The 27,913-nt window shown below is 44.1% G+C and overlaps 2 protein-coding genes across 9 annotated transcripts; one reads left to right on the plus strand and one right to left on the minus strand.

Moving 5' to 3' along the window:
• Positions 1 to 842: 842 nt before the first annotated feature.
• On the minus strand, positions 843 to 15,362 carry DCLRE1C (DNA cross-link repair 1C). Its single transcript, XM_068918025.1, has 14 exons — positions 15,016 to 15,362; positions 14,489 to 14,540; positions 12,896 to 12,980; positions 10,422 to 10,481; positions 9,742 to 9,797; positions 9,019 to 9,120; positions 8,720 to 8,792; positions 8,416 to 8,556; positions 7,686 to 7,787; positions 6,943 to 7,079; positions 6,722 to 6,776; positions 5,109 to 5,197; positions 4,140 to 4,240; positions 843 to 2,311 (listed from the first exon to the last, which is right to left on the minus strand). The coding sequence occupies exons 1-14, from the start codon at positions 15,314 to 15,316 to the stop codon at positions 1,317 to 1,319; spliced, it is 2,349 nt and encodes a 782-aa protein (XP_068774126.1). The 5' UTR covers positions 15,317 to 15,362; the 3' UTR covers positions 843 to 1,316.
• MEIG1 (meiosis/spermiogenesis associated 1) lies at positions 15,293 to 24,028 on the plus strand. 8 transcript variants are annotated; one of them, XM_068918768.1, is made up of 6 exons: positions 15,293 to 15,351; positions 17,509 to 17,606; positions 18,341 to 18,473; positions 20,384 to 20,546; positions 21,925 to 22,032; positions 23,237 to 24,028. In XM_068918768.1, exons 3-6 carry the CDS (start codon positions 18,370 to 18,372, stop codon positions 23,303 to 23,305), a joined length of 444 nt encoding a protein of 147 aa, XP_068774869.1. In that variant the 5' UTR covers positions 15,293 to 15,351; positions 17,509 to 17,606; positions 18,341 to 18,369; the 3' UTR covers positions 23,306 to 24,028. The 8 variants fall into 8 exon arrangements, with proteins under 8 accessions (XP_068774869.1, XP_068774792.1, XP_068774954.1 ...); XM_068918691.1 differs by having other exon boundaries at positions 15,312 to 15,400; XM_068918853.1 differs by having other exon boundaries at positions 15,328 to 15,400; positions 17,516 to 17,606.
• Positions 24,029 to 27,913: the final 3,885 nt, after the last annotated feature.

Consider the following 27,913-nt stretch of genomic DNA (forward strand, 5'->3'; position numbering starts at 1 on the left):
ATTTAAAAAAGAAGCCCAGAACACAGAAAAAGTGGGTAAAAGGTAAGTTATTATTATTAAAGATAATTTTTTCATTGATCTCTTTTTACGACACTGTTCCCAGTAGCAGAATGCTGGCTGGTTTAACATTCACATTTCACTAAAGATGGTGTAAAAAATAAAACATGCACAGAGAAGAGCTGTAATACTAAAAGTCTTTTTTAATTCTTTGGGACTTAAGACCTCATGGATGGGAAACGTCAAAGATTTTCAGAGAGGACTTTTACTGTTTCTGCATTGTCACAGCTACTGAAACTTAACAAAAATCTGAAGTTACATTTACATTTCAGAAGCTAGGCACGTTGGCAAAAAGTTAATTACCAAGGCAAATGTGGATGGAGAATCTAGTGTCTTGATTTAAAGAAAGAAAATCTGAACATGGTTTAGTTCGGTGAAGTCAATGGGATGCTGCAGAGGAGTCAAACCTGGGTAACACAAGAGATCCTTGAGTAACAGGTTAACTTCTGTTACTATGACTTAGCCTCCTAAGCAGGCTACTTGTGGTAGCTTTTGAGCCACAATCCCATGGAATTTTATTTTTAAATAGTTTCAAAAGACAGTTTGGAACAAATGAAAACACCAAGGACCTAATGACACGTTCTTTACAATGAGTCAGAGAGATAAAAATCATAGACATTGGATTATTTTATCTTGTTAAGATGTTAAATTGGGTGACAACACCTGCTCAGATTAAAGAGCGACCACTTGAAAAGAAGAGTCTGATTTTAAAAAAAGTTTTTTGCTCAGTAATTCTCTAATCTATTCTGCCGTTTTTTATAAAAAAAATAAAGTGAAAACTCAGATTTCATACAGCTGAAGTGTAACTACTGTATTATTTGCATGACCATTCATGAAAGGTAGCACATTTTTTTCCCCACCGTTAAAAATGACACTTTATTAAAGCTTGAGATCACACATATCTATACAAAGAAGGCAAACTCTTAGAGCTTACCATTTAAAAAGGAAGAAAAACCACTAAATTTCATTTAGTGTTCCAGTCTTAGTTTTGTTTCGTCTAATTTCTGTCTGCTTATGCTCCTAGAGAACTGAACTGTATGAGGTAGAAGGCTTTTATAGTCCCTTTTAGGAATCCTTTTTGATATTTCATGGAGGGAAAAAGAACAGGCTGCAACTGTCTGTCTGGTAGCAGTACATGTCTGAAGAATTGCATAATTAGTGTGCAAGAAAATATTTAGCACTAAAGATAAGAATATTTGGGGAGGTGAAAGAACAATTTTCAGCATTTATTTTCATGATGTAATCACTTAAACCTGTCTTCAGAAGAGATTTTTTTCATTCAGTATGTTTTCACCTGCTGCTAGCTTCCTATATAAACAGTGCAGTTTATCTGGCTGAGGTAATTCAGCATCAGGAGTCAATGGAATTTCAAAGTCAGAGGAGCTCTGAGAGTCTTTCTTCAGCTCTAGATCAGGAGTCCTGGAATTGTCATTTACTTCAAACAGCATGTCTTGAATTTGAGCACTGCCAGTTTCTGCATCTTTCTCACGGTCTCTGCTTTTCAAGTCACGGACAACATCATATGCGGAAGATCTGTTTTGCCCCATTGGCTTCCACCTACTGTTTTCAGCCTGATTATCTTTGGTGGTCTCATGCAATATGGAAACTCCTGTTCTGCTCCCACCTTTGCTGAAGCAGCTGAAGTCAGAGGCATTTCTCTCTTGGGAGGTAATGAGTACTGTGTCCATCTGGCTATCCCAGCCCTGGCTCCCCTGCTCTGATATGTGCGTTGACTGAGAAGAATTTTGGGAGGAGATGTGTGTGGAGTCACTCACTCCATCCGAATCACTGAAGAGTGACTGGGACCCACCAGCATCTGCTGAAGATGGGAAGTTGTCCTCGTTTTCCGAGCTTTCATCTATTTTGTTACGCTTAAAAAAGGCGTCCCAGCAGGGCAAGTGTGCATTAGACTCCTGTTGGTCACCAGTTACACCAGAGGTCAAGTCGGAGTGTTTTTTTCCACTGGAGTTTGATGCAGATGTGGCATCTGGCTCATGGAAAAGAGCTTCCGCTGTGTTTTTTTCAGATTCTTCTTCACCCTCATCTTCATCATCATCATCATCATTTGATTCCTCACAATCCATGAAGTCTACCTTGAGAGAGGTGTATGTTGCGGTTGCTTTGTAATTTTCTGTGTTCTCGTTGTTTCCTTCTGCATTTTCACATGTTGTCTTAAATGGCCTGCTCTTTGCCTGCTGTTTTGGAATCTTAGGCCTTGCAGAAGTTAGTTCTGTATCAAAGAGATCATCTTCATCTGTCAAGAGAAGAATCAAATCAATCACACTAAGAACAGTTACTCCAAATAATTTAGCAGAGATCTGAGAACAGTGTTTTTTAATAAAAATTCCTTTTTTCCTAAAGAAAGGAAAGAGTTCTTTACTCCAGGTGGAGGCTTAGCAGAACATTACAAAGTTTACCGTACAAAAGATCCATTTCAGTAGTGTTCGCCTTGGCTTGTCTAGCACTATGCTTTACAAGGGAAGCTGCTAGTTGTCACCTTCCGTATAAGCTAGAGCAATTATTTCTACCATTTTGGTTTGTATTACTCAAACAACGTAGCTGGTACCTGTCAAGAGTCTTCATTGATCAGAGGCATAATTGAGTTTTGAGTTTCAGCATTCTGCCGGAGCAGATATACAGATAAAGAGAAGCCTTCTACATAATGACCTTCAGAATCATCTTGATTATTCAATAATTATTTTGTAGGATCAGACCCCAAACAGGGATTTAAAAAAATGAGTTGCAGATACTGTTTAAAGAAAGGGGGCTTCATATTAGCAAAATGAAGGGTTTCTTTTCTCTTGTCTACAACTCCTGTCACAATGTCCAATGTTACTTGTATTGGGAGAAGCAGACACTTTTAATCAAAGCAGTAGTGGAATCTCTGGAGGTGTCAAATGACCGGGGAGTTCTTGTTCCTGAAAAAGCTAACCTCATTCCTTCCATGTTTTGAATAAAGGTCGACTCAAACAGAACAAAGAGTCAGATGGATAAGCTGACAAAGCAGGCATCCCTACCTCTGGCCTTCATATGCATGGTGCAGAGTAGATGTGGCCCTGGTGGACAGTGATCTGGCTTAAGTTAATCAGACCTCTGTCATGTTCTGCCTGGACTACATCAGCCTTGCTCGCTTGGCACTTCAGGAACAGCTGCAGAGAATGCAGTACGCCCAAAGTGGCCTTCTATTTCCTGAGTAGCTTTCCAGAGGCTACAGAATTTATTGACCATCCTAGATGAATAAAAAGCTACTAGGTGCTAAAAAGCCAGTTGTTTGGGATAAATGAAGTAGAGCAATTCCACTGGCATACTACTCTGTCCCCCCACCACACGTTATGTGATACAGGAAAAGTTAGTTCTGTTTGTTAGGAACAACTTTACTAGGGATGGTCTCGGGCTGCGGAATGGAGTTTCTCTAGAAGCTTAAAGGGATATCAAGCATTAAGCATGTATTAAGATCACACACTTGTTAGACTCCAGTCCAAGGCAGACATAGGAAGGCCAGTGTCTGTTGTGTGTGTTCCTTAATGCACTATTGAAAGTCACTCAGAAACCATAGTGATAATGATGGAAGAGGCCCTTGAGAAAGCCCCTACAGAACAATTTGTACCACCTTGTACTTGCCAGAGTAGTAGTTAAGGGGCAGTAACAAAGACTGCATTCACTGTAAGTTGACAGCATAGTTTGCAGTTCACTAGTAAGTGAACTGTTAACACTGTATGAGTTAACACTGGGATCATTTTTAAAGCAAAGCATGTCATCAGACCCAACCACCTCAGAACAGCCACAGATCACTTCAGTGCAAGTCAGCTACTGTTTCAGGTTTTATCTGAATTACACAATTAGACCTCCATCATCCTCGTGAAAACTACATTAATTTCATTTATATTTCTCTTTTCTAACTGTATTTCTTCTGTTGCTCTATACACAGATGTACTAGCGAGCACCACTGCTTTGGGGATTTGTTTATGAAGGGTGGCTTGCCTGCTCTCTGCTTAGTCTCAGGACATTCAGTCAAGGAACAGCGGCACCAGAAAGTTCATGAAAGGTTTTGTCACAAAACTTGGCTCCTAAAGAACTTTTACCTGTGTCAGATAAGTCTGCTTTGTGGACTCTCTTCAGTGTTCCTAAGGGCTTGTATTTGGGTTCCATGTTTCTTCGGTATGATCTACATAATGGCTTTAACCTGAGAGGAACACGAAAGCAGTATTTAGAGCTCAGCAGATACGTTTTCAGGACCAAAAGTAAACCTTTTCACTTGATCCAGGTATACTGCTTCATGCCTTTCATAAGCACTGCAGCAAGCTGCAAATTTGCAGGACTGCTGCAAATGCAGCAAGCGCTGAGGAAAAACTCAGCAAAGAATTAAGAGTTTAGCCAGTTTAAAGGTAGTAATCTGTCATTTACCTTAAAGCAAGCATCATTTTAGTCCCTTGCTTGGGGGAGACAAGATGACAGGGATCCAAATATTTGGTTTTAAATCAGCAATAGTGAAGCATTTCTTTCCTTATTAATAAAGAAAGGAGGAAAAAAAAGGCAAAGAATCAAGTCCTCGTTTTGTTTGGACCCTGTGTGACCACTACTCTTCTGCACTCCATAAGGGCAATTTCTAAGCTGCCAACCTCTGCAGCAGGACAAGAGTACAGGTCTTTGTGATATGATATCAGGGTGCTTGTATAGAGGCTAAGAGTTCAAGTCCCCAGAGAAACTTTGTTTAAGAGAAACTTCCCAGAGGTAGCAATGACATAGCAGCAGGTAACAGAATAAAGAAAACAGGATACACATGCAGACAATACGCAAATATAAATGCTTTTCTGATAATTATATGTGTATGGAATAGAAACTCTCAGACTTAATACAACATACAAATGCTCTTCAGAAAGCTGAAGTTTGCAGAAGGACTGAATATAGAAAGAATGAGACTGAATGAATTAGCAGAGGAAAAGTAAACCAAAAGGCATGGGCCTGCTTGAGAAGCTGAGATTCAGGAGAGAAGTTGCCTCGATAGTAACAGAGGTTAGATCACCTCCATTCACCAGCCAGCTGCCACTTACATTTCAATAACTTTGTCTTCCGTCAGACCCACTGGCAATACGTTGGGATACACGTTCACAGGACAGATATAGCTCAAGAAATCCTTAATCTAAATTGAAGAAAAACAGAAGCGGTTCAACAAATTACGCCAACAGTTAATGATTCCAGTTAATGGCAGCACTGATGAAAGCACAGATTGAGTACTCCAGCTGTCTCATGTAAAGACCGATACAACCCACGAGCTAAACGCTATCAGAGTGAATAGCCTTGTAATAAGGCAACAGGTCGGAAAAGGACGCTGAGAACTCGGTCTCACCTAACTGTCCCGTGGCAATATCAACTACACAAACCATCAATACCTTTGAAAGAAAAGGTCAGACAAGCCCACGATGGTGACTCCTACATGTTCCTAGGGAACACGATCCAGTCCTTGCTGCTGTAGATCTTTTCCCTAATATTAAATCTGCATTTTTCTTAGTGGACTAGTTGCCAGTTGTGCAGATTGGAGTATTCCCTTCCTCTTTGCTCTAGCCCTACATATTTAAAGGCTTTTTTCAAGTTTCCTTTCAGTCCTCTATAAAAAGACCATATCACAAAAAACATCACTTGCCCAAGCCTTTCTTGCTCTCACTGTGGTATTTTGGATGCTCTCTAGATCACAAATTTCTTGAAGAACTGTGTCCAGTTTTTGGCACTCCACTCCAAACGAGGCTTTATCAGTGTTGCGAGTTGAACATACTTGCATGTTTGCAGGCTTTACTCCTATCTATAAACACCAATAGGACTCGTCCATTTTTTGCATGAGGAGGTACGACTCCCTTACTCACGATATACTATAGTCCCCATATTCTGCCAGCAGAGCTGCCATATTGTAGGTACTACTTCTTAGAACTTCCATTTAAAATTCTGCAAGGCAAGGCAGAGGAAATCAAAATCATTAACTGGGTATCTTAATAGCATGAGCATCTTCCCAGGGCTCTGAATAGCCTCAATTTTGTATGCGCAATGCTCTGCGACAGGCTGATGGTCAGCACTCATCTAGTTTCATTTCAACTTAAGTTTCTGATGAGAGACAAGTGTTCTAAGAACTGGATCAAGTTACATTAAATGAAGATGTGTGGTCCCGGAGAGGGTGCTGCAATGAACCATTTAATTCTAATACAGCAAGAGGAGTAACAGTGGCCACTAGGATGCAGAAAAATTCTATCGGAATGTGCAGGCACGGGAGAGAAGACAAACCAACCCAAAACTGAGTCACAGCAGATAAACAATGTAATGAAAGCCCAGACTCCAAGCTTTACAAGTATACTACAGTTACACAGTGTTCTAACATACACAGGCAGTCAAATAACTGTAGCAGTAACCTGTACTTACAGCAAAGGGAACAAACAAAATAGGTCTGTAATCCTGCCCTACCTCAACATGTTCTTCTGCAGCTATATTAAAACAATGCCAGTTTTGGCACATCCCTGTCTTCAGCATCCACAACTTCCTATGCCCTTATGTCTCATTACTGACAAGATTTTTTTTTTTTTTTTAAATTTGACAAATCACATCACTCACTCCAAAATGTTCAAAACTACTTTAAATTTTTTGTTTGTCACTGTCTGCTCAGTAATACAAGTTTACAAACCTCGCTGTATGAAGAGTGAAAAGAGAAACAAGCTCTGTAGGAACTCTCTCCAGTCCTAAAAAAAAAGGGGGAAACACAAAAATTAGGTAATCTGTCTTCATGCTCAGTTAATAGGCAAGCACAAACTACTCTCACATAGTCCATTTTGAGTCTCAGTTATAAAACACTGAGGCAAGATACACACCTGAAATAACAGATTTCCACATGGCCCAAATGCTCACCTCACTATTACATTGTTTTTTTTGGTCCTTTCTCCAAACCACATAGTGGAGGGTTTGATGCTAATTATGTGCAAGGGAGTTCCATTCTGGGAAGTTATTCCACACGGCAGTCGGTTCCCTCGAAAATAGTCATCATCCTGTCAAATGAAAAGGGAAAGCTAGTGGCAATCCTGACTTTTTTTTTTTTGGTCAGAAATTAAGCACCATATCAAGCCAGACCAATTTCTCACCCATCTTCCAACTCTTTCGAAACATCATCTCTTTGCTGATGCCTCTTACTTCCATAGTGTAGCTGATAAAGCAAATCGATCATCAAGAGCTACATCCCTATGTGCCATCTCCAGTTCTACTTGTGCTCCTCCGAATTGAAGCATTCAGCTTCCTAAGTGTCCTGGGAAGGGAAGGTCATAAACTACCAGCATGCTATCTGCCTGGCTGCAGGAGGCATCACACAGGCTGCTTTAGATGCATTTAAATGGATAACATCTGACCCATCTAATCCCCTTTTCATCATCTCACTTCATATCACAGTAAAATTTTCAAGTTTCAAATATAATTGTTTCTAGCATAAGCTAATGTCTTTTTTTCCCTTTAGCCCACTAAAATTCTCACTCTCTTTTGCATTAAGCCACCATTTGGCTCAAGTCTCCTTGAGCAGAGAGGGGCTTTAGGAACAACGGCGCGGAAATATTAGCATCTACAACTAGTCTTTCATAGCAGAGGCTCTGCAAAACAATACCCACCCGAGGATGTCGACAGGCATGAATTTGAGTGTTTCGATCTGTAGTAACATGGTAGAGGATTTCTGGCATGTTTTTGAACATGTCGAGTTTGTTCACATGCACCTAGAAAAAGGCAGTGTTTATTCTTAATTAGCTTGATGTATTTGCCAAACTGCAGCTATACTAACTATAGAGATGTGATTTTGCCCTCAACAAATATCGGCAAACAGTTAAACAATTACTAACAGTAACAATGTCCAAGTAGAGAAGTGTTAGCCAAAGGTGTCTTTGATACTTATAACAAGCAGAACATACCTCCTGTGCTACAGACGAATGAGGTTTCAAACACAGTCCGAAGTTATCTGCTAGCTAGTAATGTCACATGTAACTGAGAAGGCTTTTTTTCCCCCCCCCCTCCCCCCCTTACTCTGGTGGGGCAGTTTACCATTCCCAATGCCTCTGAGTAGCAAGATGGCGCCCAAGATGTAAGGGAGAGAGGTAAACACTGAGCTTGAAAAATGGGGATTAATTAACTTCTGCCTGCAGAACCCAGATGTTCCAGTAGATGACAGGGACTGAAACCAACTAGTTAACTCATTCCTGAGCACAACTGTAGCTTTTTAAGAACAGTTAATGAAAGCGTGCACGCCTTTCACATACCACAGTCCTCTGAACAGGCATTTCCAGCTTAATGACTGGACACAATCATTATTCAGGGTCTGTTTTAAAACAACAATTACGGAAGCGTTACCTTGATTCCAAGTTCCTCACTGAGGTTTATGAATAAATATTCATATCCATAGGCAGCTTTGCAATTCAGCCACACAACATGATAGCGACTCAGTGTGGTCCAGCTTCGCACTAATTCTAAGATCCCATTTAAACACTCCTCCTAAAAGGATGAGGAAACATCGTGAATATGTCATTGAAGATACTTCTGAAGCGCTGGGATTCAGTAATGTAAAATGGCACTGCATGCAAGATTTACCTAACAACAGGTTGGTTAATTATCAGTGGCTTTAGGAGGCTTCCTCTCACAGCTGATTTAGACTTACCCTGCTTGGTATATGGTAAAATTTGGGATCACAAAAAGTGGTGTCCAAATACACACTCTGGATGTCTCTTACTCTGAAAGAGAGAAATATAAAGTCAGAGCAAGTAGTGTATCACACCATTAAGCTACGCTCCATCCTCTCTCTTCAAAAGGAGAGAATGCTTCCTCTTTACTTACACAGAGCAAGTCAAAAGGGGCTTTTAACTGCTGTGTCATCTTAACTGCAAATTTATTTCTAAAACCCATCAACAGCAAAGCCTCACAAGAATCTGAATTAAAATATAGATCTTTCTGTGATACCTGGTCCCTGAATGCAAAAGCTCCATTCTGGCTGCTTCTCCTTTTGCAAGCCTGAAATCCCCTGTATACAGCACCGTGCCATTTTCACCTTGGAACAAAAACCTACAAACAGAAACGCTCCAGTCAAACTCCTCGACGTAAACATCCGGTTTTGATGCAAGTTTGTTACTTTACTTAGAGAAGTCTATGTGAATAGCAGGTTTCGGAGAAAGTGCACGGCAGCAGAAATACTAGGCTCAATTTTGTCCTAGAGTAATTTCAGATAAACGCAATGATTCCGACTGTTATGTCTGGGACATGACCTATCTTCCAACTCTGACCAGCCTACACATAAAAACCTCAGAGGTTCTGCCTGCAAGGGCGGCCCAGCTATTGCAGCCACGGGAATCCAACAGGCATCTGTACCATGAAGTCGGACAACTTATTTTAATGTCATGCTTAAGAACGGGAGAGCTTGCTTTTAAACCCAGGTTTGCAGGTCGTTTTGAAGTACAGCTGCAGTCAAGAAAGTTGCTATTCAGAGGCATTGGGAATGGTAACCTGCCCCACCAGGGTAACAAATAACTTCTGTCTGGACAGATCCCAGATAGCACAGTGGTTTTCTAACACTGACCAAAGCTGGAGGATGCTGTCATAGTAGTATTATTTCTAAGTAAGAACTTTAAATTCACTAGCTTTTCCTAGCTTCCCAGCAGAGACATTCGGAGCATTGAAAGGACGTACATGACCGACCCTGGGCAGTGACCAGCTGGTAGAAGTGTCACCTCTATATCTTCTTTCTGGAAGAGATGGGTTAGCATTATTTTCACACTGTAATGAGCACTGCTGGCATTTTCACTGATAGAGTCAGAGCAACGCATTACTCCCCGCAGCCTCCTCTGGCATTTAGCATTGCTTCTGGAGGGAGGAGACGGTCTCGTCACATTGCAACAAGTGCTGAAAATCAGCCACCATCCTGTCATGCCAAGACAGCTGGCTGAATACTGTATGGGTGCTCACGAGTGCCATTCAGCCAGAAGACAGTCCTATTTCCCTGCTTCCTGGGTGAACAACCATCACAGAAAGAATCTTGGAATACTTTTTGCCTGGAGATGCTCTACAGGACAAAGTCTTGCACTTAAAGCTAGTTAAGATAAGCCAGAAAAAACACCTATTTCCCTTGTGATTTGTCACCTGTAAGATGAAGATCCCTAATACAATGGAAAAATGTGAGCCAAAAAAAAAAAAAAAACCACCACCACACGAAACAGTGATCATAAGAAGAACAGAATGAAGAAGACGAGGAATTCCTGTGGCTACACGCTGGAGAAAAAGGGGAAATGCAGACGTTCTGTTTCTCATGCTCCTTTTAAACACTATTACTGTCCATTAAAAATATATGAATATTGCTTGTAACTGATTACCTCACCAGATGTTTCATCTTCTAAAGAAATCTGAGTGGGAGTTTCAACTTCCAATGTAACCTGTAACAAAACGAATAAACGCATCACAGGACATACTGAACATTTTGTTTCATATTTATGGCTGAGTATTCATTACGCAGACATCTTTAGCACCCACTGTGGCTAATGCTAAGCCTGTAAAATTAAGCCCATTTCCCTGTACTAAGTCATGCATTTCCATTAAAAAGAGTTGATGTCTAAAAATGAAATGGGAAAACCCCGATTAAGGTGCTCATGCCTAAAAAAGGCAAGTGTTGGACCCTAACACAGCTCAGGTTGGCTTTCTCTGGCTGGATCACATACCTTATTTTTGGATGAGTACAAAGGCTAAGACATGCTGTTCCCACAACACACCAATGGATTTGCTAGGACAGGTCTCTGTCCTGCTATAGCACAACTTCCCCTCACTCTTCCCAGTTACTGCTGCACGCTTGTGCCTTCAGCTGCTGTTAATGACAAGTCACATGTAGCAGGAATTTCTGGGTTTTTTGTAGAAAAGCTATGGACAGCAATTAATCCTGTTTTGCTTCATCCTCTACTAAAATCTAGAGACCTTGAACACAGATGCTCTGTGGCCTTCTGCAAGGTTAATGCTGTTCAGCAGGCTCCTCTCCCCTCTTGGCTTTTCTCTTTGTTTCAGCCACTATTTATATGCAATTCTCCTGCCAAAAAAGCCAAAGTGGAAGGAAAGACTCCTGTCAAAGACTGCTGTCATCACCCTTCTAGCTGTAACCTCCAGCTTCTCATCTGAGCAGTCTGCTCAGCATTTGGGGCTTTACTGCACTAGATGGATTCATAAGACACCACATCCCAAATTTCTGGGCAGCTGTAAGCATTCCTTTCACCTGGTACACGCACAAGCCTGTAACATTTGGTGTCTCTGCCAGAAACCACAGTATCAGTCACACAACTATCAAATTCCTTCCTCACTCCAAAACAGATACACATGTCAAAAAGCATTTTATACTAAGAATTCAAACCAATAGCAAGAGGGTTTTTTTTTTTCTTTTTTCTTTCTTTCCCCCGCCCCCCCAAACATCAATACTAGCTTCATCATCTGCAGCTTCTTTTGGGGGGAAGCTGAATGAACTCACGAGGCTGATCTTAATTCCATGCACTCAATGTGCTCTTAAGTGCTTCTACATTTTAGATGGTACCTTGAAAAACTTCAGAGTCTCTTCCCAGATACAGAGCCTCTCAAACAGGAAATCTAGGACTAACACTGCCTACCTTCCCTTTACTGCTCATACAAACTCCTACTAGCTTGAACACAGACCCTCTCACAGGGCCTCTTCTTCTAGGTCAAGCTTAACAGATACTGGAAGCAAACAGATACAAGCTTCAAAAACAAAAAAGAAATCCCACCCTTTACACTCCCTAGGAGCATAACGCATTCCTAATGCTTGCTCAGAGTACCTTTACGGAGCCCAGGATCACTTTAATTCCCCTAAATCATGAAATCTTTCAGTCTCTAAAGGCTTCATATATAGCCAATTACCTTCTTCCTCATCCAGCTTCAAAATTAAACCTCATATGGAGAAGTGCCCTAGTTCTCTTTCTTCCTACCCAGACTTACCCCATGTATGAGCACCTCCCAGCTCCCCCTCCTACGAGTTTCTCTGGTATGGAGCTCAAGACCCACCACTACCACCTCTTTAAGGAGACTCCAGGCCGTAACTCTCCAAAGAAAACAGGCTTCCGCCTGCCTAAAGTCCTTCTCGTCCTTCTCAAGCTTCCATTTGGCTAGAAGGATTTAAAGCCTTCTCCTGTCCTTGTTTGGGAATACAGAAAAACCCTTACATCATCTGAGGATGTAAGTGCATACTCAAGATGTGAGACGAATCACACTCAGTGTCAAATCTGCATCTGCAAAAGGGAGCAGATAACTAACCACAAGTCACACCTATACAATATGACCACTAATCCCTTGAAATTTGGCTCCAAACAGAGGAAATCGAGTAATTAGGTTCTTGAATGACTTCACATCACCAACACGTTTTAATGTGAGATAATTCGTTCTCCAAAATTCACAAGGGAAATAATATTATTAGAAGATTATACTCCCTGAGTAACGCAAGACTGTTAATGAAGCAAAGGAGAAGTGAAATAACAACAGGAGCAAAAAGATACGAGCAACACAAGGAAACGAAGGAAGAATACAAATGAATCAAGGCAGAGTTATACAGATAACAGTACATTTAAAGCTGAAGTTGAGAGAAAAGGATTAATTTTGTAGAAGGAAAAGTAAGACCAGATGGTAAACCAGTGAACCAATCTCACACAGCAAGGGAAGACATAGTGATGTCTGAATTTAACCTCTGAAACACCATGTCAATACCAGCAACAACATTTAAACATTTCTGAGGAGGGGAAAGTTTCCTCCTCTTGAAAATCATGACTTGGAAAGTTTTAATTAAAAAGAATTTAAAACTTACAATGCGGTTCTCCCAAAACTTGTATTTTGAGCTAGTCAACAGCAATTCCTTAGTTACTGGCGAGCAGTATAAGTTAACTTTCAAGCTGTGAGAAGACAAGAAAACAAACGAGTGTTTTTTTTAAAGTAGAGGCAGACAGCAATCAGTAGCAGGGAGCAATCAGCACAGGTACTCCAGACCCCTCTCTCATTGGAAGAAGCCTGCAGGATACAAAGTCTGCAGGAACTGTTTTGCCCCAACCTGAAGATGTGAAAGTCAAGGTGAGTTGCTCCACCATCTGCAGGCTCCTCTTCAACACGGTAGATCCAAAGACTTACCTATATGTACCTGTGCATGTACATTTTTGTACAGAATTAAAGTACACAACAGGCAGTCACATGCACATACATCTTTGCTCACTTGCTTCCTCTTCAAGGTGTGTTTCAGATGCGTATGTTTTCCCTGCAGTAGACGTTGGGGAGAGGAGATGCTCTGCTGACTGCTAACTATGAAGCTCCAGCCTTTACCCAGTGTGCAAGGAGGTCGGACGGGCAAAGAGAGATGCCCTGCCTGCATTTGAGAAAATCCAGCATCTACTCTAGCAAATTAAACAGTGCCTGGGGAAACACCCAGGCACTCAGTTTTCTGTAAACTGAGTGGGTAGACCACCCCCAAGGGCACTTTCGGTCCATACCAACTGACACTCTTCCCGAGAGCTCATGGTTTCATCAGCTGGATCACCCTATGGGCCAGTCCCAACAGACATCGGCATGTAGACACCTGCTTCCGAGACCAAGAGACATTAAGTCCTCCCCCCATGCAATGAGTAAAGCACTAGACACCTCCCCATCCCTAGGGAGCAGTCAGGGGCAGGAGCACGTGGGAGGCGGTCATCGGCCTTGCTCAGGTGCCTGCTGCCCATCCCGCGTGATGCAGCCCGTCGCGGTTTTCAACGTCAAGCTTTCCAGGTACGAACCGCGGCACGAGTCACACCATCTTCAGTGACGGAAGGCGCTGAGGATTTTCAGCGGGAACCGAATGAAAACCTTCACTGGTTTGGCTTTTCCGAACGGCTGAATGAAACGGGCGGTTTGAAGCTGGGCGAGCGGGTGGCCGTTTCACCACAGGGGCTCCTCCCTTGTAGCTGTGAGGACGGGCTGCTCTTCTCAGCGACAGCAGAAGGCAAGCCGGGGCTCAACGCAGGACGAGTCGGGATCCCGAGCCGGCCCTGCCCCGGCTCGACGTTTGGCTTCTCACCCACCTTCAGCCGAGGGCACGCACGCCCCGGGCCCCAGGCCGCGGCTGCCGTCGCCTGCCCAGTCCTGCACGCGCTAACCTCCAGGCCGACGCGGTTTAGCCGCCGGACTGACGATGCCCCGCACGGTTCGGCCAAAAGGTGCCCGAGCCGGAGGGACGGCGCCGAGGAAGAGCAAGCTCCCAGCCAGCGGGCACCACAGAGCGGGCGGGAGCAGCACACACCCCGCCGCCAGGCGGGCGGCAACGTTCGCCAGTAGCCACCGCCTGTCCGAGGGAGCCTCCGGAGCCGGCCTGCTCCAGGGCCCCTGCTCAGGGCAGGCCCGATCGCGCCCCGCCCGGACCCGCGGCCGCCGGTACCTGCTCTCCAGCCTCCTCTTCAGGGCGGGCGCCCGCAGCCCCTTCATGTGATCTAGGCGGAAAGCGGCGCGGCCGTCAGGCGGAGCGGCCCCCCCCCCCCCTCCCGCCGGCTGCGGCCGGGGCCGGGGGGCGGTCGCCATGGGGACGGGCGGGGGAGAGGGGGGACGGTCGCCATGGGGACGGGCGGGGGGGGCGGTCGCCATGGGGACGGGCGGGGGGGGGGGAGACGGTCGCCATGGGGACGGGCGGGGGGGGGGAAGGTCGCCATGGGGACGGGAAGGGGGGGGGAAGGTCGCCATGGGGACGGGAGGAGGAGGGGGGGGAGACGGTCGCCATGGGGACGGGAGGAGGAGGGGGGGGTTGGTCGCCATGGGGACGGGCGGAGGGGGGGGTTGGTCGCCATGGGGACGGGAGGAGGGGGGGGGATGGTCGCCATGGGGACGGGAGGAGGGGGGGATGGTCGCCATGGGGACGGGAGGAGGGGGGGATGGTCGCCATGGGGACGGGAGGAGGGGGGCGGGGCTCACCCTTGTGGCAGTGCGAGAGGAAGTAGGCGCGCGCGCGCAGGTTGTGGCGGTCGAAGCGGTCGATGGACACCCAGGGGTACTCGCGCACGCGACCGCCGAACCGGCTCATGATGATGGCGGCGCCACTGCCGCTGCCACGGCCCCGCCCGCTGCCGGCGCTTGCGTCACGCCGCATGAGGGGGGGGGGTGTTCTTAAAGCGGCAACGGCCGGAGGGTGGTGGTTGCCTGGCAACGCGGGACAGCGGCCGTTGGTCTCCCCGCAGTGCGGCCCGGGCTGCTTCGGCTGCGGAGGGGGCCGCATCCCCGGGCGGGCCCGTCCGGCCGCCTCGGGCGGAGGTGGCTGCTGCGAGGCGCCCTTGGGGCGCCGCTGCTCTCTGTGGGCCCGGTGCGGCGGCCGCTCTGCTCGGGCGGCGAGGGGCGGCCCCGCTCCGGGAGCCGCGTGGTGGATGGGGCGCGGAGCCGGGGCCACCACGACGGGGCAGGGCCTGGGGGTCGCGGTGGTGTGAGGATGGGGACAGGGCCACCACGGTGGGGCAGGACCTGGGGGTCCTGGTTGTGTGCGGCTGGGGACAGGGCCACCACGGTGGGGCAGGGCCTCGGGGTCGTGGTCTTGGAAGTCGGGGCAGCATCAGGGCCACCTCATTGGGGCAGGGATTGGGGGTCGTGGAGGTGGGGCCAGTGTCAGGACCACCACAGTGGGGCAGGGGCTGGAGATCGTGGTCGTGGAGGTGGGGCCAGTGTCAGGACCACCACAGTGGGGCAGGGGCTGGAGATCGTGGTCGTGGAGGTGGGGCCAGTGTCAGGACCACCACAGTGGGGCAGGGGCTGGAGATCGTGGTCGTGGAGGTGGGGCCAATGTCAGGACCACCACAGTGGGGCAGGGGCTGGAGATCGTGGTCGTGGAGGTGGGGCCAGTGTCAAGACCACCACAGTGGGGCAGGGGCTGGAGATCGTGGTCGTGGAGGTGGGGCCAGTGTCAGGACCACCACAGTGGGGCAGGGGCTGGAGATCGTGGTCGTGGAGGTGGGGCCAGTGTCAGGACCACCACAGTGGGGCAGGGGCTGGAGATCGTGGTCGTGGAGGTGGGGCCAGTGTCAGGACCACCACAGTGGGGCAGGGGCTGGAGATCGTGGTCGTGGAGGTGGGGCCAGTGTCAGGACCACCACAGTGGGGCAGGGGCTGGAGATCGTGGTCGTGGAGGTGGGGCCAATGTCAGGACCACCACAGTGGGGCAGGGGCTGGAGATCGTGGTCGTGGAGGTGGGGCCAGTGTCAAGACCACCACAGTGGGGCAGGGGCTGGAGATCGTGGTCGTGGAGGTGGGGCCAGTGTCAGGACCACCACAGTGGGGCAGGGGCTGGAGATCGTGGTCGTGGAGGTGGGGCCAGTGTCAAGACCACCACAGTGGGGTAGGGGCTGGGGGTTGTGGTCGTGGAGGTGGGACCGGCGTCAGGGCCACCACCATGGGGCAGGGGCTGGGGATCGTGGAGGTGGGGCCAGTGTCAGGGCCACCACAGTGGGGCAGGGGCTGGAAACCCAGCCCTGACAGTGGGGCCAGGGTTGGACTTGCCGCTGTGGGGTAGGGGCTGGGGGTTGTGGTCACAGTGATGGGGTTGGGGTGGTTGTCATGGTGGTGGTCCTGAGGTCATGGTGATGGTCCTGGGGATTGGGGCAAGGTTTGGGGGTTGTGGTCATGATGGTGGTCTGGATGTTGGGGTTGCGGCTGAGATGGTAGCAGGCCTGGAAGTTGTCATGGGATTAGGGCAGAGGCTATGGGGACGCGGGATGAGGACATGATCTTGGTGAGAGGGCAGAAGCTGGGGCTTATTGCAGTAGGACAGGAGCAGGCAGTCATAGTGAGGAGGCTGGAGTCAGGGTTGCAGTCATGATGGTGGGCTGGGCATTGATGTCACGGTGGTGAAGCTGAGGATAATGGTCGTGGTGGAGGGGTAGGGACTCGGGCTTGTGGTCATGGCCACGTTTGTACTGGGACAGTGCCTCCTCTCGCAGCTCCAGCCTAGGGCTGTCGGAGCTGGGGAGACTCCTGCTGCCATTCTTAGCTCTGCCTCTGCGCACCCTGTGTTTGTGAGGGACACGGTAAGGCCGTAGTGTTGCCTTCTTCCTGTCTGAAGGCTCTGCACATAGAAAGGGGAGAACATTCCTGTTATACGTTCTTTCTTTCATGGGTCTTTAAAACAACCCTTGTTTATGTGAGGCTGGGCAGGAACGGCAGTGGTTGGGTTTTGGCTGGCTAGTAAGCCTGCCTGCCCTTAACCTGTAGGCTCTTCAGGACTTGCCCTTCTTAGGATGTCATTGCTGGGGCAACGGGAGCCGTGCTCCTTCTTGGTCTATAGGCACCACTAATCTCTATGTGAGAGCAAGGCAAGACATTGTATTCTGGGCAGGTTGTTTTGTCTCTCTGCTGTTGGTGGTGAGTGTTTAAGCAGAGTCCTATTTTGTAGAAAACATGCTCTTTTCCTTTGTGAATTTTAAGGAAACAGGAGTGGGGAAAGAAGATAAAGAGAAGCAGCATTGTGGGACAGCTGATTTGGTGAGACAGGAATGTTGCACCATTTCAAGAACTTGAAATAAGTAAGTAGTGAGCTGCTTCTAGTTGCTCAGCTCTTGGGGGTGCTTATTATGGTTAGAGGGAAGCCAAATTTGGAACACTTCAGGATTCAGAGTTCTCCTGTCCCAGTCCATAGGTGCAGGCTGCTGCTTTTCCCTTTCCAGCAAGTAGCCAGGCTGAGTATGTATTCCCAGTAGGTACACAAACACACACACACTGCACACATGGCTGGCCACCCAGACCAACAGAGACTGAAAGCAGTGCCTTTACCAGCACCCGCCTAAACACAAACAGCACTCGCATAAACATGCATAACACAGACGGTTGACACTATTCTCCCTCTCCAGCTGATTAGGACTGAGTTTCCCTAGTGAACCATGCTCCCGCTCACTCTCTTGATTCACATACCTCCACATCCATGAATCTGTTGAATATTAGTATGGGCTTCAAGTCTGGCTAATACCTATGCCCAGATCCCTTATCCATGCACCACCACCTCAGACGTTCTGTTATTTCAGATGCTGGTTTCTTCCTACTCACTAGGCTAGTCCAGCTTGAGGTTTGCTAGTGAAGCATACGTATGCACACAGAATAGAGAGCACCCTCATACAGAATATAGGTAGGCAGTTTATATATATATATATAATATATAGTTTAAATAGTGCATGAAAATATCAGCATGGCTACTTTAATATTTCAAGGCACTAAGCTGGCATTTTAAATATGTGACCTTTATTTTACATATATTTTTGGGCAGGAACGCCTGTGTACAGGCCATCTGAATTAATGGTCAGTCAGGAACTGCCAGGCATATCTAGATGGATTGAAGGAGCACATTCATTAGATGAATTCAGTACATCCTGTACAGAAGTACATAACCCTAGTAACATGTAAGTTGCCATAAGACGCTTACAAAGTCATAGTAGTTTAGCATTTATTAAGATCTAATGTTACTACTACTAATTATTAGTTTACTAGTAGTTTTTCAGTCTGTCTTGAGTCCCAGGTTGACAACAGTCTTCATATGCTGTAGACTTTTTTTATATGAAGAATTCTATAATAGTTACAAGAGGGTTCTTTGCAGCAAGGGAGGAAAAAACAATATTGAGGCAAATCCCTTCAAGACTGCACTATTTATAGTACAGATGTATGCTAAACATACTAGTTTGCACATGACACCTCATAACTGGGTGGGAAAACGACCTTTTTAGTCAATGGCTGCTTTCAATTACAAAATGCCAGTAAGACTGCAGAGCCTGGTAAAAAGAAGATTTGGAGGACAGAACTGCAAGAAACAGTTGAGTGTTGCCAGAAGAGAGCCTTCATGTGCATCTTTTTTATTATCTTTAATAAAGTATATGTGGTAAGAGAGGAAAGGCCCTTTTTTTTTTTTGTTTCCTAATGGCTCTTATGTTAGACAAAAGGGGCAGACCTCTGCTGTTTCCATGTTACGATAAAAGTAATTCCTGATATCATTTTTCCCAATGTATTGTATGCTAGAGTATAATTTCTTTTCTGCCCTTAAAACAAACTAAAAGCATTTATGCATTTGATAAGACATAAACATTCAACTTTTCAAGCTCTCAATTGCTGTAGGAACTTTCCAAGTAAGGAATTTTACCTGAGCACAGAATTTGGAGGCAACTTAAGTGGGGGGAGGAAGACTGTGTTCATTCCCTTAATACAAAATCTAGAAGCCTTTTTTCCCTTTCTGGGAGATACCTTTTCTAGTTACTGAGCTGAAGCTTGGTGACACTACATAACTAGAAGAGGACTCATTTCCGATCATACTGGCAAGATAACATAGCATTTTGTGTATTTTCCTTGCTGAAGCGATTCAAAGTTTAATTTTTAGCAGCAGAGTAAGATATGCTCAACTGAAATTCAGATATGAGATAAAAGACAACAGATTTATGTTTTTTGGAAGTATGGTTCAGATCCATCCCTAGTGTGTTTCCATCGACTTCTCGGAATGTTTTTTTAATTGTTTTATTCTTTCGCAGTTTGGATTTTATCTGTGACTGAACTAGTCCTAGTTCTGCTCTGGTTCAGGTTTAGCAATTGATTAACTTATTTACCATTTCTTAGCATGTTTGAACAAAATCACATGGGGCTTTATGCAGGGAGAAGGAGTATAGAGGAAGTCAGTACAGATTCTTGAATGGACAAACGTAGACTAAGACGAGTTTTGGTAGATCGTGCGCCTTTCTTCCTTAGCTCTGTCCAACATAATTCTTGAGAGCTCTTCCTTGTCCTCTCCACTGTTGCCATGTGCATGTGCCTGGCAGTACATTTCCATCTTTCCTTTTCCATCCTGAGTGTTTGCTGTTCTTCAGTAGCAGCCCAGTTCTTCCTTTTGTGCCCAGTTTGGCTTCCTGTCAGTAGGAAGGAAAAGAAACTCGATGAGCTGCCTACCCCAAGGAGTCAAGAGAAGGGGCAGTAAATCGGAGATGTGAAATTAAAAAAAAAAAAAAAAAAAAAAGAAACCTCTCTCTATATTTTTAATGCATCGCTCTGCTGAAATGAATTTTAGGCAACATAAAGTGGCAAAACTATGATAATAGTTTCTGTTTCTACAAATAGAAGTACAGGTGGCTTGGGTTTGTTTGAGATCAGCTAGTGCATTTAATCTGTTTCTAACTTCTTATAATGTGTTTTGGGGTTTTATCTCAGCCTTTGAGGGAAGGTATTATTGTGCTATCTGTACTTTCCTTACTCTATTTTTCAATTTTGATCTGCCCATTTGTATCTGACCTGAACAAAATGGTTTGCTACTTCATTTTGAAAAATCTAATTTCAGGAAAAAGTCTGAAACTTCTGGAGTCATGGCTAGAGCTGACATCAAACCAAAATCTATATGTCATGCCAAAAAATGGTCAGATGAGGTAGAGAACTTGTACAGATTTCAGCAAGCCGGATACAGAGATGAAGTTGAATATAAGCAAGTAAAGCAAGTTGATATGGTAAGATTTAGAATTCTGCAGGGGTTATTACTTTAAAACTTCTTTGTTTTGTGCTAAGTGATTAAATAAACTTGGAAGTACCTCTTATTTCCTTTCTTTTAAGCTGGTTTCTGATACATATTCTCCCCAAATTTGACTTGAATTCTTCAGCTATTAACTGTGCAGAGTAGCTTGTTTCACAGAAATGAAAAGGAAACACTAGCCAACCTGTGTTTTTGTTCCCTCTCTGGCTTCTACATTTAGAAGCATTATATATATTTCTTTGAGTGGATGTAGCTGCCATCTGAAAGAATAATTCAGTGCTGAGGAAAGGAATATATAAGAGGAAGTTTTCTATAAACTTTCCCTGTTACTTTGCCGACAGACCTGATAAGAAGGTGGTTCAGTATCCAGGGACTCAGTCCTGCTGTCCTGTCTCATTGCTACTAACTTCAATTTTACAACTGAATTGTGGGGTAGCGTAATTTGACTTTATGTAACCTCAGAATTTGGCTTCTATTGAAACTGCCCACAATAAAAACATCTGATGCAGGTTGTGGTAAAGGGCGTTGTTGTGTAGTTCATTTCCCAAACCAACATTTAGTCTCTCAAATCCACCTTTAAAAGATCTTAGCATCTTGTGCACATGGGTGCAGTATTCCTAAGAAAATCACTCCTTATCTAATTAACTTAAAACAGTAACATGTACATGTGCAAAATAAGATGCAGTTAATTCTTTTGTCTTGGGCTTAGGTACCACAGTAAAGGCTGTAGCGCAAAACCTTTTAACAGTGCAAAAGGAAATCCGGTAGTTAGAGTGGTAGAGTAAGTCTGGTTAAGATTTATGGCAGGCTGTAAACTCTGACTGATACATAGTTAAGGAACAAGTTAAGGAACACCACTTATTCTAGGTAAAAATTAGCCTGAGTTGTGTTCAAACTTCCCAGGATCGCTTTATTTTTCCCAGGCTGCTAATGAAATGCATGATGTGTACATTTTCCTGATGAGAGAATCCTGAAGAAACCTTTAAATGTCAGTCAGTCTTTTACAAGTGGAATCGTCTAGCTTCTCAAATTACTGAAAAACTGATGTTTTATTCCAACACAGCATATTTTAAAAGCTTTGACTAGTCCACTTCTAAATGACTCAAGTCTATTAGATAGTCTTAGGTCCTTATTTCTAGACTTTTCTGATCACAGTGTTTTATACTAGACAAGGAAACTGGTTTCTGACATCTTGCTCTTAATCTTTATTAAAAGTTAATTAAATTAATAGTAAAGCAGTGTTCAGATGCAAATGAAGTTGTTCCATGGAAGTATATGCTGTATATATAATACACAAACGTAATTCAGTGTGAGCATGTTCAGGTGAATGTATATCCTTTTTATTCTATTCCTAGGTAGAGTGTTGGCCAGAAACTGGATTTGTTAAGAAACTTCAGAGAAGGGACAATACTTTCTATTATTACAATAAGCAAAGAGAATGTGAAGACAGAGAAGTCCATAAAGTAAAAATTTATGTGTATTAGCCTTCTTATTGTTCTAATTTGTTTGTGTTCATTTTTGTAAATCTGTGTGTCAGTTAGGCAAATCTCATTTACTTAAAATTTCTATCTGACTTGCCCTACTTTTAAGTATAGGTGTCATTCTTGGATAGAACAGGGAAGATGGGAAATCTAAAGAGAATTTTGGAACTCTGGACAAGGAGATTTCTGTTTATTCCTGTTATAACCTAGAGTTATATCATCCCTCATTTTCCTAGTTGCAGAGAATGTTTTGGCATCTAAAAAATGGAAAAATGGCAAATGAGCATCATATACTTGGCTTAACTGTATGTAAGGTCCATTATAATTAGAGGCATTCATCTTTATTCAAAACAATGTAATTTTGTTGACGCTGGCTAATATCAGCCACAGTCTCTTGGAATAGCTGAGGGTTATGACGCTACAGAGGGCCCAACTCAGGCCAAAGTCTAATTCAGACACAGGCAAAGAGTTTATGAGAGGATGCTGAACAATCAAGTAGCGAGGACCAGTGCTGAGCTGCAGATTTAAAAGTTGGTTATTGTGATGGTAACAGTCATAATAAAATTGTCTTTCTGAGCAATAGGTAAGGTATTCCCAAAAGTATTTTTTTTAAGATGTAAGTATTAATAACTTGAGGAGGAAGTACTTGTTGACTTGGTAGCATATGCCTTTTCTTGGGGGGGGGGGGGGGGGGAAGTATGGAGTTACATATGGCGGGATCAAGGCGTATGGAGCTGCAAGAAGAACTTGAGAAACAACCTGAGTAAGATTTAAGGTTAGGTAAGCTACACAAATGATGCGTGGTACTCCTGGGCAGGATGCATCTCATCTGACTTCAGATATTACATTGCTGACCTCTATACCTGAGCATGTGTTATGGTCTGAAAGGTTAAAGTTTTGAATGCTGCATAGGAATATATGGGTGACCTCCATACGACCCTGGTCAAGCAAGACAGGCTTCCCGCCACACTGCTTTAAAATCATAGATGGAGAGATACCCTGTGCTTGTGGCAGCTGCTGCTGTCAATCAAAAGAAGGTTCTGGAATATTCAAATGAAGGATCAAAAATTAATCCAATCAAAGCCAGAATTCAAAACAGGACCAACCACAAACGTAGCTGATGGCTGCGTGCACAGGGTGTCTTGGGCACAAAAGCAGCAGTGCCCAAAGCTTTGGCTTCTTTTAGAAAACTACTGAAATCACAAAGATCCACGTGCCAGGAGTGGAGAAGCTGAGCGGCCTTCTTCAAGGTTAGAAGGTTAGATCAAGGCTCTTTCTCTATCTGAAGACCTGCCGGACCATCTGACGCTGAAGCAGCAGGCCACTGCCGAAGCGGAGGAGCAACATCTCTGGAACACCTGCCCTGCCCCTAGGCTCGGGACGCTGGGTCCTCTTGTACTCAGGATCCTTCAAGTCATCGTGGACACATAAGCTATTATGGTGTTAAGCCGGGAACTGGCACACCCGCCGGTGTGGCCGGGTACAGTACGGTCCTGTACTGCGCTGAGACAGCTATAGGCGGGGTTCTGTTAAGGACTTTGCCTTATCAACTGGTGCCGCTTCACACGACATCGGGGTACCCTTCCTATATTCCTGTTCTATATTCCCTGTTAGTTCATTTGTGTTACTTACTTGAAGCTTCATGTACGTATTTGTAAATAGTTTAATATATTACATTGTTTGTATTGTGTTGTATTGTTAATTAAAAAGTGTTATAAATAAGAGTTGTAAATCGTTCGTAAATGTAAGAATTCCTATACTGCCACCCGAACCTATCCTTTGGTTCAAACCTGTTTCGGTCAAATAAAGAACTTTCTTGTGAAGGAGAGTAACGTTTTTCCTCCGGTGTGGCCGCCCGGCAAACCTGGACTGTGACAGCGTGTCATTTAGATACCCTTTGTTCTGAATGGAGAGAAGTTGGTCCTTCTGGGCACAACTCACTTCTTCTGAATGTAGAACGTGTAACTGTGCCAGCAGCTCTGCAAAAGCTGTTCCCGTGGATGCTCTGGGACACCTGATAAATGAGAGGTATCATACTAACCTTTCATTCATTAGGGAATTTAAGTATAATACTTCAGGATGCCAAAAGTCTTTAGATGATTGACCTGTAGAGCAGACTACTATCGTCTAAACCAGTAGATGTGTTCATGATAGTTGCACAAAATGGTTATTAATATCTCCTGTTTCTAGACTGCAAAGCAAAGGGTTGTCTAAAGCACGTTTTGGACATGGATTAGGATGCAGCATGCAAATGTTGTATACAGCAATGTACATTTGACTATATTACGGATAGTCATCTTTCATTTGAACCTAAGATGCTGACCAATTTAAGATGCCAAATAGAGGACTCGCAACTCTTAAGTCTAAATAAGAATTCAGAATATTCAGTATGCAGAAGATGCCATTGTAATCAGGTAAAGATGATCTAGGCACCTTGTTTAGACTAGTTTGAAATTTCTAGCCTAAACTTATATTTGTTGTATTATTAGATAAATGACTGGAAGGTGCTCAGAAGCAAGAGTGAAGTTACTCTGTTCCATGAAGATCTTAATGTTATGTAAATAAATAGTAACTAACTGCAGTGATGGGGGGGGAAGCATTGCTACAGTAAATTTCACTTCAGCGTTTCGTTATGATTTCTCTTTTGGAGTACTTCTTTCTGTGTTTTTTAGGACCTACTTCAGAGAAGACTCTTTGAATGCTTTGAAAACAAACAATGTGAACATAACAATTATAAAGATAATCCATCTTTTTTTCTCACTTTAAGGTAGTGGATCTCACTTTTTTCAGTTCATAAATTCCTAAGCAGAACTCTTCTAGTGGACGTGAAGAAACTTCCATCTGTACAGATGAACAGTATAGCCGATTAAAATGTATTGAGAGTCAAGCAGTTATCGCTACTGACACACACAGAATAACTAACATTAAAGAACAGGAATTAAAACTGCAGGTAACTTTTTTTAAGCTGAACATTATTTTTAAACACGGACTTCTTAAATTGAAACACGTGCCAAAGATTCCTGGCTTCTCCCATTTTACCTCACTAAACCTAAATGTTTTTGCGGTACTGTTGGATGTTGTCTCTCTTGCATTGTCTTAAAACAACGAGCGTGTATTTCATACACCCGCTGGGGTTTCTTCGTGTTGAGCAAGTAGCATGGGAATTCATGTTTCACTTCTGAAATGCTGATTTTGTATGAGTTGGCAGATTCTTCTAGCTGTGAGAGAATGAGTTATCTAGATTTTATTACTAACATTTTTCAGTGTGTTAAGTGTGCTAAGAGGCTGAATCTCACTGTCATTTAAAAGATTAGTGGGGTGAATAGGAACAAACATTTTTGGAATCAGTGCTGAGGACCAGGTTACAGACAGCCTCTCTCAGCCCTGATGTTATCTGAGAGTTCACTCACTTCAAGGCAAAAAAGCAGGTTTTATAGTGTCAGTGACAGCTCAAGTTTGTCATAACTATCTATCTTTTCCCATCCCGTTTGTATCCATGTTTCACTCCAATATTTAATATAGTATATTTGGACATTTGCTTGGGCTATTCTTCCTCCAGTGGACTTTGCATTTAGCTGTGCTTACTGAAGCATGAAGCTGTCACTTGAGCGCTAAGTGTTCCTCTGTTACTGATATGTTGGATGTTGACTCTTTCAGTCAAAAAGCAGTCAAAAATTTGTAATGCATCAGAACTTTCTTTTATTTGATAAATCTGTAACTGAAATATCTTGTCTATTACCTCTGTTTTGGTAAGCATGTTGAAAACTAAGTTTACTTGCATCTTAAATTAAGGTCACTGAAGTTCTGAAAGCAGATCGGAAGTAAGCAATCTAGAGAAGCTATGCTTTACTGTCAGGGTGACACAAGAGTTCACGTGAGTTATCAAGATAAATAGCTTGCAATGCCATTACAAAAACTGGTAAGTACTTTTCATACTGAACTTTAGTAACTATAAACACATTAAAAAAAGCAACTATCCGCATATGAAAACTGGTAAAACAAACTTTCCCGAGACCTTTCTTTTCCGACTTTATTTGCCAGTTACAAGTTAAACGGCAAGGGTGCAAGCTCTCTGAATTAATCTAGTTGTATTGAGAAACAGAGACTGCATTGATGTGTGCTGTGAGCTGCGTTTTCAGTGTTTTCAGCCTTTACTGGAATTCATTATGCAACAGTCTGAAAGTGGTACTAAATGAAGTTATGTGATTGCATTACAGCCACAGCAGCTCAAAGTACCACACAAAATGATAGTATAAGCACTTTAATTCTCACTCTGGTACCTGAGCGGACAATTATCTTTCCAGCTCTGAAAGCATTTGAAGAACCTGAAATCTTGTGGTTTTCAACCATGGTTCCTTTGTTTCCAAGTGTTGAAAACGATTGCGGCCGGCTTCAAATTCATCAGTGACAACTTTGTAACACAACGACTGACGTCACTGGTCCTCGCATTGGCTGATCCAAGTGAAGTCTGTGTGAAAGCAGCTTGAATCACTGTTGTGTTTTCTTCAAGGGTTCTGCCATGTTACCATTGCTCTATTGCACTGTTACTGGTAGGAGCTGCTCAGCTAGCAGTCTGCCTCTTTGTGCTGAGCACTTGATGGCAAGTTGTAACTACTGAATAATATTCTTTTTCTTAGCTCTCAAGGCTTTGCATTTGCTTTCTTAAGTAATGGATCCAGTGAGAGGGACAGCACAATCAAGAACAGCATTCAGTAGGATGACTGGTGAAGGTGTAGTGTTGGGGGAGTTCTAGGCTGGCACACAAGAAAATCCTGCAATGTAAACTTGGTCAAATGTTACCATTTTTATGGATGCTCTGTTCAGCTGGTATAAATACATGTGTCTTGGTGTTGGGATGCAGCATCTTTACTGGTTAGTGGGTTTTGTGTCTTTTTTTCAATAAGCCCCAATAATTTTACATATTGCTATCCCTGCTTGCAAGATAGCAGTAGGATATTGCTTATAAAGAAGATGCTGTTCCACCAAGGGGACTATATAATAGTTGCATGCTGAATTTGAATGGTTTTCCTCTAAATCTCAAACAGTTAGCCATGTAGGAGAACAAGGGTGTTTAATATTAGGGCTGTGAAGTGAATGGCCAAGCTGTTAAAGATGTTATGGGTGCCACTGAATCCTGCAGACTCCGGGCCTGGAAGTTTCTCCTTCCTGGCTCCAAGAACCCGCCCCAGTGTGCCTGGGGACCCAGGTAGTCTCTCCATCCCAGGCCGATGGATGCGGCTGCCCTTCCCTGTGCTCATGTGGTCAGTATCAGTAGCAAGGCTGAGTGTGTACTCAGGAGAGGTGCGTGCACACAACGCTAATACAGCTGGCCCCTCCGGCTCCTGCAGGCAGAGCACTGCCTTTAGCAGCACTCGCATAAACAACACCACTCATGTAAATGTAAGTATGGACAGTCCAGTCCCATTGGACAATCCATCCAATGTTGGGATGCCTGTGGGGAAAAGCTGACAGTGGGCTGTGGCTGCTAGGAGCTATGTGCCTGGGATGCTGTGTGTGTATTTCCATGGACTCTTTGGAAATGGTCAGGTCTCAGTACAATGGCTGAAAATCACTGTTTTGAGGAGATACTCATTACAAAACATGAAATGTCTCTGTGGCAGCCCATCACTTATACCTTGACTCTCAATGAGTGAGAAAAATCTAGAGCTCTAGCTGCAGCCACAAATACAGATATTTATTTAAAAGGTTGGATTAGTATTTTTTTCAGACCAGAGCAATGTTTCCAATGGAGAAAGAATTATGCATCTAGATCTATGAATTTAGAAGACATTCAGAAGAGATATTAATCAATAATATGTACAGTGCACACAGATTATTGAAAATGTAGGGCAAAAGAAATAGA

The sequence above is a fragment of the Struthio camelus genome, chromosome 1 (genome assembly GCF_040807025.1).
Source record: "Struthio camelus isolate bStrCam1 chromosome 1, bStrCam1.hap1, whole genome shotgun sequence".
NCBI lineage: Eukaryota > Metazoa > Chordata > Aves > Struthioniformes > Struthionidae > Struthio > Struthio camelus.

Coding starts and splice junctions, on each gene's coding strand:
- DCLRE1C (XM_068918025.1), bottom strand. CDS start 15,316: ATGCGGCCCCCTCCGCAGCCGAAGCAGCCCGGGCCGCACTGCGGGGAG. Junction 7,788..8,415: donor GTGAGGAACTTGGAATCAAG/GTAACGCTTCCG, acceptor GCCTTTTTCTAG/GTGCATGTGAACAAACTCGA. Junction 7,080..7,685: donor ATGCCTGTCGACATCCTCGG/GTGGGTATTGTT, acceptor TTCATTTGACAG/GATGATGACTATTTTCGAGG.
- MEIG1 (XM_068918768.1), top strand. CDS start 18,370: ATGGTCAGTCAGGAACTGCCAGGCATATCTAGATGGATTGAAGGAGCA. Junction 20,547..21,924: donor AAGTAAAGCAAGTTGATATG/GTAAGATTTAGA, acceptor TTCTATTCCTAG/GTAGAGTGTTGGCCAGAAAC. Junction 22,033..23,236: donor AAGACAGAGAAGTCCATAAA/GTAAAAATTTAT, acceptor GGCTTCTTTTAG/AAAACTACTGAAATCACAAA.